Here is a 14,456-nt window from a genome sequence, read left to right as displayed (position 1 = left end):
TCGTGTCTGCCTCCAGAAAAAGACATAAACATAAATCATGGATACTGCCCCTTGAACAGCCTTACCCCGCCAAAAAAGAGAAGGAGCACTTGCAACTCATCCTGAGTTCACAAAAGGACAATAAGAAGAAGGTGACATATGCAAAGCACAACACACAGATAGAGCGAATAAGAGAGACTTGTAGAGACAGATTAAAATTGTGGCAAGATAATAAAGCTTTCATTTTTGTAGCTACAGATAGACAGTCAGTTATGTTCAGGAGGTGAAATAGTTTTCACTCCAGCTACTTGCTCTTTTCAGTCTAGACTCTCATTCAACAGATTCCAACTACTTTCAAACCCCAGTCCTCCTCTCATTAATAATTACATGCGAGTAATGAGTAGTCCGACAAAGCCTATGGAGTCAGATTTCCACAAAGTCAGTGCGTGCAGTAGAAGGCTGAAGTGTGGGAAGTGGCAGTCATGCACTGTGATCAGCATGAGCTATGACTCCAATAATGAAACAGGGCTATGAACTCCCTATGCGTGCATACAGTTTACTTATGCACTGCTCATTATTGTCAGAAGAAACTGGTTGATGGAACATGTTTGTTAATTCTTCATATATTCTTCATAAGCAATAAATATTTGTTAACCTTTGAACCGGGACTTGTTACCAGCCTGTCACAACAGTTTTTCAAGTCTAACAAAAATCATGTTTTTAAAAGCATACAAGCCTTTCTTGCTTATGTCATGTCTGCAGCAACTTTAAAAAAAGCGTATCTTTCCTTTCAGATCCCAAATCATATGTAGAATTCAAGCCTTGGAGCACTAGCCCTCTATAAATACTACAAATAGAGTCTATGTCCATTGCTTATGTCCACAAGACAAAAACATATTAAGAACAATTCCTTCAAGAGCGGCTTCCTTCGTGGACATCCAGGACATTCTGAAATGCTCAGCATGTGTGGGAATACGTATCCCTTATTATTGTTCTGTATATTTCTGTAGATCTTAGAAATACTTTTGCATTACAATCCAGAAATCACTAAGCCAGTGCTTATTTGCATCATATTACTATTTCTTTTGCCAGAAGTCATAGTGGCTGCACACAGGTATTTGGAAAGAGTTTAAAATGGCTCTAATGTGACCACATGATAACCACATCCTTTGAGAATCTAGTGCAGAATCTGTGGAAGGCAACAAAAACCAGCAAACTGTTTTGTTCAGTTATCATGACAGCAAAGTCTTTCTTCTTTTCAAATTGGTATTGAAATGCCATAGCTTGTCCTCTTTCTGAGACCCCAGAGTGGTCTCACCATGCTTTCTCCAGACGCTTGAAACTCGACGCAGACATCCCTGGCACTCCTGAGTAGCAGCACATGGTTGGCTGTTCCAAACCATTACCTGGAGGTGCTTGGAAATACATATCTCTCCCCTCTGGGCTGGTGAGCAGGACTTCTATGGAAGGGCGAGAAAATGGGTAAAAGTAGCTTGTCCTCTACAAAAATCTTTATGATGCAGAACCTTTTTCTGGACTGTGTGACCACGAAATGAATAAGATAATTGTTTAGGAAGAGTAGGGTTAAATGTGCACTGATGTTACTTGCAAGAAGGCTTCCAACTCGACGTTCTGCAGGGCTGAGAAATCATGTCTGTTTTGGAATGAAAATGAGATAATTCTATCTTGTGACATTAGAAATCTAATCGTAGCACATGCCTGTGCTTTGTATTTCTAGAAACAGATGTCAGAGGGAAATAAGTTTTGCAAAGGTTGTTCAGAACTGAAATTCAGAACTGATTTTTCAGAGTTTAGCAGTGTCGTGGACCTCTCTCGGGAGTTTGTAATACCTGACACTTTCGCCTGCCTACCTGGCTGCCTTGCTGTACTGTGTCACTAAACTACTCATTACTCAGTTCCTGAGTCTCCACAGTTTACAACATGGCACTTAAGCTATCACTGGAGTCTGGCAATTTGAAGAAAAGATGGCTCGTGCTTGCCAGGGTGAGCACAGGGTGAAGGTAAAGGTTACGACAGCAAGAGATGAAGAGAGAAATAGAGAAAGCAAAAAGGAGCGGGAAGAGGATGGCTGAGACGGAGTGAACCATTATATCCTCACTACAGTACCACTCTTCTGAAAAAGCCCCCAAGTTCAGTTGCCATTTTGATCAAACACGGGAAAAAGGGGAAGGCTGCCACTGGGGAAAGGAGGGACAGTCAGGGGGAGTCAAGGAATTGAATGGAGAGCACAGAGGGTAGTAGCTATAACCAGAAGATTTTTAAATATATACAGCAAGATGGTGAGTCCAAATGGATTGCCCAGAACAGCAGGCTGGTGAGAATCCAAATTCTTGAATGTCATGTGACAGCAGCTTGTGGTTACTCTTCCCCTCCCCAAATCCAAGTTTATAGACAGCATGTTATGCTGTTTATAATATAAGCAAATCTTGAGAGGACCAAGTTCTTGTGCTGGGGCTGGCTGCTCGGTGAAACACCAGGCCAACGTTTGCACTGACACCACCTCAGCCCTCTAGAGCCCAGGCAGGCTCTTGCACTGCATCTGGCAGCTCCTCATTTTCTAGCACTCTGCTTGTTACCCTGCTCACCCACCCTCAAGTGCACTAGAAGTACTCTCTTAGCACAGGACTGCAATCCTTGCCTTAAACGTGTCATGCCCCGTGGCTGTATGCCAGCATTTAAACTGCAGGGTGCTAAATGGACATTGTAACTCCAAGAGAAAATACAGAGGTTAAGAAACTAGCTACTCCTTGTAGGAATCTGGACAGAAAGGTGGAGCAGGTGGAGTAGCGCCAACAGTGTGCAGAGCGCCCACATGAACTCTGAGCTCACATTAATACATGGTGCAGCAGAGTGGACTTTCAGACAGGATCACACACTTCCTTTAATTATTACACACAAATATATACACTTGCTATGCTATTTCAACATAGAGTTCAGTGCCAATGCAAACCTCCCCTCTACACATACATAACGTTTATCTTAGCACAGCTCTGTTTGCTTGCAACTGTGCTAGGAAAACTATTTTCACATATTGTACTTCTGGAATATTACATTCTAATTTGACTGTGATTATCACTTTTGCTGTAATACAAATCTTTCAGATGTGCATACTTCCATCTCCTGGACAGAATATATATTGCACTTACCCAGTGCAACCAGATACTGATGTGTCTTATGGCTGGCTAAGGACTTCTTGTTATGCTTTGATGACCTTGAGGGAGATAATGGTTTATTGTTCCACTCAGTACAAAAACTCTTCTATAGATTAGGCATCTTTGGGGCTTTTTAAGGGGCACAGGAAGATTAAGTGATAGATGGATATAGGGAAGAACATTCTCCCTGAGGAGAGGGAAAGAAGGGGGCATTATAATTTGTGTGTATTTATGTGCTTTCTGGGGTCTGGGCAGTATGGAGGAAATTATATGTTCCCACAGGAAGGAAGGGAGAAGTCATGGCCAAATGTCCAACAGGAGCTGCTAAATGAGAATACCTGTCTTGGGTTGCAGCCCACTGGGGTATTGCAACTGGAGTTGCAGTTCAGAGTTTCAAGCAATACATGTGTTGTGGTTTAACCCCAGGCAGCAACTTGGCACCACACAGCTGCTTCCCCCTCCCCCCTCCCAGTGGGGTGAGGAGGAGGAGAAAAAAAAAAGTAAAACTCGTGGGTTGAGATAAGAAGAGTTTAATAACTAAAGTAAAATAAAATACACTACTAACTAATAATAATAATAATATTATAATAATAATTGTAATGAAAAGGAATATAACAAAAAAAGAAATAACACCCAAGAAAAGACAAGTGATGCACAATGCAATTGCTCACCACCTGCTGACTGATGCCCGAGCAGCGATCCACCCCTCCTGGCCAACTCCCCCGTTTATATACTGGGCATGACGTTCCATGGTATGGAATACCCCTTTGGCTAGTTCAGGTCAGCTGCCCTGGCGATGCTCCCTCCCAGCTTCTTGCACACCTGCTTGCTGGCAGAGCATGGGAAACTGAAAAGTCCTTGGCTTAAGATAAGCGCTACTTAGCAACAACTAAAACATCAGCATGTTATCAACATTATTCTCACACTAAATCCAAAACACAGCACTGTACCAGCTACTAAGAAGAGAGTTAACTCTGTCCCAGCTGAAACCAGGACAATATGGCAGGAGTTGGAGGTGGCCGTATGCACCTTGGAGGCTGTCAGCGTGAGTAACGGGCAGTGTTGTTTCTACTGGCTTTGCCCTTGGTAGCTCAGAATGCAGGGAGAGGAGTGCCCCCACACCACACTTCTGTCTCCATGACTGTTTTTCAGAGGGCTCTGGTTAGCTTCTGCCCCTTCTAGATCCTTGTAATATAAAGGGTACGTACCCGACTGCCTCAAAAGCTGACATTAGCAGGGAGAGAGAGAGCTGGAGCCTGTGAGTGCTGCAGCCACAGCCCCCGAGCCAGGCCTTTCCCCCATGCACACTCAGAAAGGTCGTGCTGCCCGAGCTCGAGGCCCGTGGGGCAGTTCTGAGCTAGCTGAGCGGTTTCCACTCTCCCTCCCTGTCCTCCCCTGCCCTCCTCAGCCCTGCTGGGTCGCTGTGTGGACAGTGTCTCCTCACTACCTGGGTTTAGCCTACAGCCTGCCACTTGACGATACCAGGAAGATCAAAGAAGGACATATCGTAGAAAAGGTGACTGACAATGTTGGTGACAAATGCGTTCAACTGCATTAGCCACAAACCAGGGCTATAAATATTTGTTACCTATTTTTGTTGTATTTTGTCACTACGTATTTTTTACAAAGATGGCAGCATGTAGACCACCCCACGGTCAAATTGTCAAGTCTGAAACAGATAGGACGGACAAAGTCCCACGTCAGACTGACAGCACCGGAGCAAGCAACACGTTTGAAATGTGGTGGCCGTGCTGTGCACGCCATCGGCTGCATCACTTGTGCACGTGTGAGCATCTGACAGGAACGGGAATGTGCAGTTGCACTTTTAGATTTCTGAGTTACAGCTAAGCGCTGTAACTGCCCCTGAAAGGCGGCAGGGATTTAAGGTTTGTTCCCCATCTTCTTCTAGGCTGCCAGCTATTGAGGAACGGTGCCATTTGAAGCCAGACCACTTCAGCAGCAACAGGCGCGCTTACTGCCCTAGGGAAGATGACGGGACCCAGCCCCTGGCGGCCCCTAGCAGTTGGCTTTCCCCCCAGGACGCCGCGCTGCCTGCGGCCGGGCCGGGCCTGCTCTGGCACCGAGGGAGGGAGGGAGGGAGGGAGGCCCTGCGGCCCGGCAGCCGCCGCCGCCTCCATGGCTACGCGGGGGAGGGCGCGGGGCGGGGGAGGTGGCGGATCAGGCAGCGCCGCGGACAGCCTCCGCGCCCGCGCGGGCTGGGGTCCTCGCCTGCTATAAGAACGTGAGGCGGAAGGCCTGCCTTCTCTTTCGCTTGCGGCTCGCGGTGGTGCCGGGGTGAGTAGCCGTGATGGCGCCGGGGCCTGTCGGGCTGAATCCCCGCCGCCGGCGGGGCATCGCGGCGGGAGCGGGCCGGGCGGGGGCCCCGGGGCTGCCGGCGCCACTCACCGGGGCGGCCTGTGTCTGTATTTGCAGCAGGAACCCGGGCGGGAACAGCACCCACCGAGAGCGCCATGGCCGAGGAAGGGTGAGCGGGGCCGGGGCCGTTGGGGGCGGCGGGCGGAGGGGCCGCGCGGGCCGCGTCTCGCCTGACCGCGCCGCTCCGTGTCGGGCCTTGCAGCTCCGGCCGCGCGTTGCCTGCGCAGGCCCCGCCGTGGTGCTGCCGCATGCTTCCTGCGGGCGAGAGGCTGGGTGCGCGGCGTGGGGCCTGGCTGGCAGGGTCGCTGTGTGCCTCGCTTCCCCTTCTCTGTAAGGGAGCCTGGAGAGAGCACGGCTGGCTGGCTCGGCAGGAGGGTTTAATCTCTTACTTTCCTCTTTCTTCTTTCAAGTGCATTTTTTTCAGTTTCTTCTTTGCCTTAGTTCTTCAGCTTGCTTTTCTTCTGTGTTTTTTTAACGATTGGCTGCTTGCAGGTGAATGGGAAGCTTTTGCTTATAGTTGTAAGATGTTGGAACGATCAGAGCAATATCTGTCTTCTCTTTAGCATTACTGCTGGAGGTGTAATGGATGTTAACACCGCCCTGCAAGAAGTGCTGAAGACCGCACTTATCCATGATGGCCTAGCTCGTGGTATTCGTGAAGCAGCCAAAGCCTTGGACAAGTAAGTGTTGTTTTCCAATTTTGTGTATGGTGAATAGCAAAACTGGGTGAGGGATGTTGTGATGAGGTATGTTGAACACATACAGTGGTCACTTTATCTAAATGTTTAGTTGAAGGCTTTTGCAAGACCGTGTTTTTCTGCCAATGAGTTTTGTCTTTTGCTATCTCTGTTTCAAGGTCTTTAACTGCGATCTTAAAATACAGATGCTAAACTCGGTGATTCAAGAATAACAGCATCTAGTGTATTAGGTTCTGTCTTTTTTGTGACCGCAGTGCCATCAAGTTTTCATATGGATTTTGTGAAGAAAATGGAATGGCGCTTGCAGTATGTAGCTATGGAAATCTGGGGCTCAAGAACCTTGTGTTTTAAGAAGTAGTAAACTCTTCTCAAAACTCTAAAAGATTTTAAGTGGGAGGGTTAATATGCATGTCAGACTTCAGCTAGAAGAGTTGGTTTAGTTTTTATGAAGAAAAACTGAAATTCATAGCTTGTCTTTTTTTTGTTAGCTTCATTTTTTGTGTTGCAGCTGTAAATAATTGCTTTGGTACAGTATCAAAACAATATTAAACTTGTCATATATGTGCCAACCATGGTAATTAGTTATGGTGGTTTCTTGGTAGAGTGAAGTACTATATATATGTGTATATATACACACACCTGTGTATGTCTATATATAGAGACATACTTTTAAGAATGGACAGTGCTTAAGTATAATGCTACAGTGTTTGGGTGATGACTTAACAACTTGTCGGATACCCCTTCACTCATCTTATGAGTGAGAACAGCAGTCTGACAAACCTGTATACAAAAAGCTCTAAGACAAGGCACCAAATAATAGAAGAGAAATACAACTTAGGTGACTGACAACTAGTTTGTAAAAGTTCTTTTGAGTTCAGCTACAACTTCATATGCTGTGTGTTAAGAGGATGATGTATGTACAAGGTTTATATACATTTGTGTGTGATGGGTCTTGCTTGGAAATGTTTTTGAAACATGCTGGTGAAACTCATGATGAAGGCCATAGAGAAAACTGACTTTGTTTGCAGTGGTCAAATTACATTAGGTTAAGCATAGAAGACCTATACAGCTCTCTTTGTTGTCAGGTATCCCTTTGGTATTCTTAACATTGTACCACAGTATACAAAGATGCTAATTAGAATTGGGGCCCTGTCATAACAGCTTCTTTGAACGTAAGTAGAAAAGATTGTTCTGAAGAGCTTATAACAACTTGACATGGAAATTCAAGCTTTTAATAATTACAATTCTAATGTTAAATTATTGTAATCTGTGGTAAACAAGAAAAAGCAACTTGTAACTTGGTTACTTTCTAATAGTGACACGGGTTCTTTATGGGGCCTGGTGTTTATCCAGTCATTACACCTTTCTCCAATGGCTGAGAATTTATTTAGTGGGATTTTTAGAAGCTTCCAAAAGTGGAATAGAATCTGATAATAAAGCTAACAGTGTGTGAGTAGTCTGTTACATATATGAAAAACATAAAAAGTAGTAGATCATACCAAAAGTATATTTAGTATTTCAAAAGCGTATGGTGTCTCAAAAGCAGAGTTAAACTTAGGAAGTGGTTGTCTAGAATTTTGTTCTTTGTGGTTTTGATTATAAAGCAAGTTTAAGCAGTGTCTGAAGTTACATTTGTCAGTTTGCATTTTTTTTAGACGCCAAGCCCATCTTTGTGTTCTGGCTTCAAATTGTGATGAACCCACATATGTAAAATTAGTTGAAGCACTTTGTGCAGAACATCAGATCAACTTAATAAAGGTGAGTGGTGGAACTTCAGACAGAAGTTTGGAACAGTTACCCTGCTTGCAATGTAAGCTGCTTGTTTCAGCATATAGAGAGCTGAACCTTTGAAACACTGTGCTGTAATTCTGTATATGGCTTACCTAAGAAAAATTTCTCTTAGCAGCAGAGATTGTTTTAGTTCTGTGTGAATGTCATAGAAGCAGTACAAAAACTGTGGATGTAAATGGCAAAGGATGTGTATTGGGTATTTTATGAAGTTAAAATGAATTTGTGTCCTGTATAGTAAGAAACAGAATTAATGCTGCAAGTGGTCATAGAGCATGGGAGGAGTCTTGACATGACTTTTTCTTCAAATTAAAATACTTACAAGCTGTACAATGATGATACTTTGGCTCCCTCTACTGATACTTGTGAGGAAAGCAGCCATCCGTTACCCAATACTTCTGAGAGTACAGCGGCTTTTTTGCTGAACCCTGCTATGTTAAAATGGCTAGTTCTAATGTCATGCAATGTTTTACACAGGTTGATGACAACAAGAAACTGGGTGAATGGGTAGGTCTCTGCAAGATCGACAGAGAAGGAAAACCTCGCAAAGTAGTGGGCTGCAGTTGTGTGGTTGTCAAAGTAAGATGATGCTAATTATAGCTTTTCTTGACTTCTGAAAATAAGCAGTAAAGATAAGGTTACTTTAGATAAGGAACTATTAAATGGAGCTCTTAGAGGTTTTTTAAACAGTTGCTTTCCATTGTTGATAGTGAAAATAAACTGCTTTCCTGTTCTGTATTCCCTTTCATGTTTATTTAAAATACTCGTATTCATTTTGTGAATTACTGGTTGTGTTCTTGAAGTATCTATGCCCACTTGCCAGTAAGCATTAAAGGAAAGACCTTTTAACTAGAAGAGGTGAAATTTTGCTTCAGAAAAAATGCCAGTTCAATGTGTCTGCTCAACTTGAAAATGTTTTGCAGAGCATATTTTAAAATGACACTGGTAAAGTAAAGCCACAGTACGAGCCTTGAAGACTTTGTTGTCTTTGAGGTCCCAAGAGATGGCTACATCTTCACAATAAAGCCTAATGCCTTCTGCATGTGCTTTCATACTTTTGCTACTGTTTCACATACTTCACTTGGCTTTCTTTAAGCAGAAGTGAAGAATTTGTTTGGATCCATACCAGTGGATGTTACTCTTTAATGAAATAGAATGGTCCTTTATTAGAATAGCCTTTTATTAGAGAACGAAGGGAAAGCAGCTGGCAGATTGCTTGAGGTTACTTGTATGGGATTTTGGGAGTATTTGGGAATGCCTTGCGAAAAAGTATAAGAATCTCAGTTGTCCTTTTAAAAATAGGTTGTAAAATTTTGAATGGGTCTGTCTGTTATTGATGGGTTATCTTGTGTTACAGGACTATGGCAAGGAATCTCAGGCCAAAGATGTCATCGAAGAGTACTTCAAGTGCAAGAAATGAATGGAAAATAAATTTTGAACCTGACTAGTGTATGTGTGATTAATGGGCGGGTATCTGTGGAATAGTTCTTTGAGTTGCAAAGGATAATGTCCGAAGATGAAAGGACTTTGCAGGTCTTGGTGTAGTTTATTAGTATGTTAACTGTCAGCTTGCTAGAAAGGTAATGGCAATCCCTGCTATTCCTATTCTCGGGTGCTTCTGTTTCCTGTTCCTACCCCAGAGGTTACCAACTTAGGGAACTTTGCACAGCTGCTCTGTTGCAAAAATGCTGAGTTGATTACTGCCTTTGCTTGGTGGTGCTTAGGCCTGTACTTCTGCAGGAATTCTGAGTAACTTTTAGGGGAAGTCTGAAGTACTGCTGCATTTGTGATGAAAATTTGGCTCCCTCTGCTGAAACAAATGAGGAGAACAGCCTTAACTGTTCCCCAAGTCTTCTGAGATGTTGCAGGATTTTTTTTAAATGTTCTCTTAACTTATTCAGGGAACTTACTTGACCCAAGATGTGTTTTGTTGGGGTTCCCCCCAAGTTCTGAAGCAAATTGTGGGTGGAATTAGCTTCGTATAAGAAGTATTGTCATGTACTTCTAGATCTGATTCTGTAGGAGTTCTCGGTAGCCAAGTAGTTGAGATCTCGCTGCTCAAACAAGGCAGTGTTGGAACTCTGACTTGCCCAATGTCTTGGTTTCCATAGTAGTTGGATGACGTACAGAACTTGTGTTTTTGTCAATTTTTTGCTTTTTGGAAACAAGGTGGGATTCAGACTGGAATTCAAGATTACTTTCTCTCCTGCAAGTTGTTTTATGTCTTACATTTTCTGTGGAACAGCTCTAAGTGGAGTCATAAGGAATTGCTCCATTATGCTGATAAGTAGGATGTGAATGTGGATATGTGGGGCTGGACACCTGTAGACTGAGGAGATGGGAATGTGTATATCTTCTCAGACTCTTGAGCTTGAATTTTCATTATGGTTTGTAACCCCTTTTTTTATATTCCCAATCATTCATGTAGTGTAGAGGCAGGCATCTTCTGCAGATGCTTGGGCCCAGATGCACTTCCTTACAGCTCTCATTAAAGCTCTTGAAGGGTCTCTTGGTTTTGGCCCTGTCACAGCTTTCTAGCAGCTAGATCTGTGTGACTTGGATTTTTGAGAGGTTCCTGTAGTAACCTTTTCAGGTGTACTTAATGGTGGAGTCACCTGTTCCAAGTCTGGTTAAAAACAAGAAATGTATCCTTGGGCTGAATTTTGTATATGTTCAGTCTTGTCTTTGAAATTCTCTGTGAAGGAGTTAGCTTTTAACATTTTAGTTAATGTCAACTAGTATTGCAAATAGAGGGAAGTTAACACAAATGTACAAATGTTACCACTTGGATATTTTTGAATATAGTTGAAATCACAGAAATTCACTCCTGAAGATCTGCAGCTAAGGCTCTTAGCTAATTTCATTAAGTTAGTGGAGGTTTCTAAACACTGAGAATAGGAATAATTTGTAAGAATATTCCTTTTTAAATGGAGTTCAAAGATACTAACTATTGAAAAACTTTAATTGCTGGTTGAGTTTGGCTAAGAACTTTGAGTATCTGACTAATATACAGAAGCACACCAAAGCATGCTTCATCTTATGTCCTGTCTCAAGAAGCTGCATCTTCCAAGAATTTTGGCTAAAATAGTTATGCTGCTGCTTCTTCATATTTTTATAATGTTTGCAGCTACATTCTAGAGAAAGAATTGTCTGAAGTGGTGGTGGTGTTGGCAGTCTAATAGGGTTTATGGTTTGCTTTTCCTTGGCTGGCTGCTTTATCAGAGTTAAACTCACAAAGGGAATTGGGAACCAAAACTGGAGCTTAGTACCTGGGTTTGATGGCCTGTGTGTTGCTGAGGTTGAAAATTGTTTCTTAATTGAACATGGTTCTGTACCAGAGCATTTTTTTACCTGCTAGGAGTAGTAAAGTCCTCAATTCCTTACATCGCTGGATGTAGGGTGACAAACGTGCAATCCCATAAGCCCCTCCAGGGTAGTGGGTGAAGATTTTTACAAAAGATGAAATCTGTAGATTTACATTCTCAAATTTGAGGAAGTCTTTGCTAAGCCTGTGCAAGCAAACTGAGCTTTTCTAGATGTTTGGCTTTTTGGCTAAAATACAGCTTTTAATTTTGTTGGTTTTTAACACAAAATGACCCAGGAGAATCGAAGAGAGTCCCTAATTCAAATACACTTCACTGACTACAAAGGGAGTTTAGGCAAGTAAATCATGTATAGATACTTACTTTCTGGATGTTTAGATTATGTGAAGTTAACCTGCTTAAGACTTTAGGGCTATTTGATAATTTTGGTTGCTTTAGCATGGGCAAGTGATAGACCTTAGATATTTTTTTTAAACTGGATTTGCCCTTCTAAGTGAAACTTAAAAATTTCTGCTGGTACAACTTACCATTAGTAGATTTATGAGAAAGTATCTTGTGATGTGAAGCACTAATACCGACATGCACTAAACTTTCAGAGGGGGCTATTTTATGATTTGCTATTTGGAGGAAAAAATAGGAAGGATATTGGTGGAAGAAGGAAGAAATATTTGCGTCCAGGTGAATTGTAATTCTGAGATTATGATCTTGAAGTGAAAGGAAAAGGAACTATCACTGAAAAGGATGAGTAAAAATGAAGTTCATAACTTGTTGCTTTAATAAAATTCTGAAGAAGTTGCCTGGCTGTTACTACTTTACCTCTGCAGAGGATATGGAAGGCTGCTCACCTTGCGTTGAGTATTTAATATCTGAAGTTGTTCTCCTTTGCATGTCTCTAAATATTTATGGAGAAAGCTGATTCAAAATAACAAGCTGTGTTGTGGTATCATCACTGGATTTCCTGTCCAACTATAACACTGTAGAGAAAAAGGATATGCTGAGTAAAGAATATGTTGTGTGAGCATTCACAACGTACAAGAAGGTTGCAGTTAAGATTACATTCATTTGGCTGGGCTAGAATAGTACAACAGTGCCAGCTTCAGGTTCGCACTAAAGGTAGGCGAGATGTCTGTTTTCATGGATTTGGAGTTGGTATACTGCTTTTTACTTCTGATGGGAGCAGTGAAATTCCTTATAACAAGTTTTTTAGTTTTGGGGTTTTTTAAAGCCATATAGGGAACATGCACACTGAATCTATAGTTGTATAAGACATAAGAATTGTTAACACACTGAATTTATATGCTTAATCAAGCTATTAGTCTTAATTGTAATGTAAACAGGTCCTTAAGAGTTTTACATATTTTAAACCTGCAAGCAATATGAGAAGTCTAGCACACTCAAACTATTCAACTTTACAGAATATTCCACTTCATTTAACACATTAACTGTTTATTTTCAGTGTGAGAAAAATAACATCTTCACTATCAAAATGGTTTCTGTGTTTCATTTATATCGTGGGATATTGGAATTACTACTTCAGCAGTATCTGGGTTATACATTTCCTCTTACTTGCTATCAAGTACAATCAGTTAACTCTTAGGAAAAGGGGTTCAAGTGAGGAGAGCTGTAGTCCATGACCAAGTTTGTTAGGCAGTGTTTCTTTTGCAACAATGGAACAATACCTCAAGATAAGTTCAGGGCTATATTTTTTAAATGCCACTTTATCATTTTACATGACAATGAATATTAATACTAGGGAATGACAACTCTCTTTTCATGTCAAGGTTTTTTCATTGGAACAGAACCAATGCTTTCTGAATACTTTTGCCAGAAGGAAGTGGGTTGAGATCTTAATTTTCTGATCAAAATGCTTAGGTATCAAGTTAGGGTTTTTCCTGTTGTATTGGGTTTGTGTGGTAAGGTTTTGGTAGTGGGGCTACAGGTGTGGCTTCTGTGAGAAGCTGCTAGAAGCTTCCTGTGGTGGGTTGACCCTGGCTGGATGCCAGGTGCCCACCAAAGCTCTATCAGTCCTTCTCAGCTGGACAGGGGAGGGAAAATACTATAAAAGGCTTGTGGGTTGAGATAAGGACAGGGAGATCACTCAGCAATTACCGTCACAGGCAAAACAGACTCCACTTGGGGGAAAAAATTAATTTAACTTATTACTAGTCAAACCAGAATAGAGTAATGAGAAATAAACCCAAATCTTAAAAACACCTTCCCACCCCTCCCTTCTTCCTCGGCTTAACTTTACTCCTGAATTTTCTACCTCCTTCCCCCTGAGCAGCGCAGGGGGACGGGGAACGGCTGTTGCAGTCAGTTCATCACACGTTGTCTCTGCTGCTCCTTCCTCCTCAGGGGGAGGACTCCTCACACTCTTCCCCTGCTCCTGTGTGGGGTCCCTCCCACAGGAGACAGTCCTCCACAAACTTCTCCAATGTGAGTCCTTCCCACAGGCTGCAGTTCTTCACGAACTGCTCCAGCGTGGGTCCCATCCATGGGGTGCAGTCCCTCAGGAACAGACTGCTCCAGCGTGGGTCCCTTCCATGGGGTCACAAGTCCTGCCAGCAAACCTGCTCCAGCGTGGGCTCCTCTCTCCACGGGGCCACAGCTCCTGCCAGGAGCCTGCTCCAGCGCGGGCTTCCCATGGGGTCACAGCCTCCTTTGGGCATCCACCTGCTGAGGCGTGGGGTCCTCCACGGGCTGCAGGTGGATATCTGCTCCACCGTGGACCTCCATGGGCTGCAGGGGGACAGCCTGCCTCACCATGGTCTTCACCATGGGCTGCAGGGGAATCTATGCTCTGGTGCTGGAGCACCTCTTCCCCCTCCTTCCTCACTGACCTTGGTGTCTGTGGAGTTGTTCCTCTCGCGTATTCTCACTCTTCTCTTGCTGTAACTGCTACTCCCCTGTAACTTCTTTTCCCTCCTTCTTAAATATGTTATCCCAGAGGCGCTACCACTGTTGCTGATGGGCTCGGCCTTGGCCAGCGGCAGGTCTGTCCTGGAACCTGCTGGCATTGACTTCATTGGCCATAGGGGAAGCTTCTAGCACCTTCTCATAGAAGCCACCCCTGTAGCCCCCCCCACTACCAAAACTTTGCCACACAAACCCAAACCACT

At 43.2% G+C, this 14,456-nt stretch overlaps 1 protein-coding gene and 4 non-coding genes across 5 annotated transcripts; all 5 read left to right on the top strand.

Annotated features, from left to right (window-relative positions):
* Nucleotides 1–5,432: 5,432 nt before the first annotated feature.
* On the top strand, nucleotides 5,433–9,458 carry RPS12 (ribosomal protein S12). The gene is made up of 6 exons (XM_050894851.1): nucleotides 5,433–5,447; nucleotides 5,586–5,637; nucleotides 6,092–6,208; nucleotides 7,882–7,984; nucleotides 8,492–8,593; nucleotides 9,372–9,458. Exons 2-6 carry the CDS (start codon nucleotides 5,624–5,626, stop codon nucleotides 9,432–9,434), a joined length of 399 nt encoding a protein of 132 aa, XP_050750808.1. The 5' UTR covers nucleotides 5,433–5,447; nucleotides 5,586–5,623; the 3' UTR covers nucleotides 9,435–9,458.
* On the top strand, nucleotides 6,932–7,006 carry LOC127015352 (small nucleolar RNA SNORD101). The gene has a single exon (XR_007766330.1). It is a non-coding gene; the product is annotated as a small nucleolar RNA SNORD101 (small nucleolar RNA).
* On the top strand, nucleotides 8,339–8,425 carry LOC127015364 (small nucleolar RNA SNORD100). The gene has a single exon (XR_007766342.1). It is a non-coding gene; the product is annotated as a small nucleolar RNA SNORD100 (small nucleolar RNA).
* Nucleotides 8,895–9,029, top strand: LOC127015363 (small nucleolar RNA SNORA33). Its single transcript, XR_007766341.1, has one exon. It is a non-coding gene; the product is annotated as a small nucleolar RNA SNORA33 (small nucleolar RNA).
* Nucleotides 9,459–9,793: 335 nt separating the features above from the next.
* Nucleotides 9,794–9,878, top strand: LOC127015365 (small nucleolar RNA SNORD100). Its single transcript, XR_007766343.1, has one exon. It is a non-coding gene; the product is annotated as a small nucleolar RNA SNORD100 (small nucleolar RNA).
* The last annotated feature ends 4,578 nt before the right edge of the window (nucleotides 9,879–14,456 follow it).

This window comes from Gymnogyps californianus, chromosome 3, assembly GCF_018139145.2.
Source record: "Gymnogyps californianus isolate 813 chromosome 3, ASM1813914v2, whole genome shotgun sequence".
NCBI lineage: Eukaryota > Metazoa > Chordata > Aves > Accipitriformes > Cathartidae > Gymnogyps > Gymnogyps californianus.
Note: the sequence above shows the minus strand (reverse complement) of the source record. Positions and strands in the feature narration are given on the sequence as shown.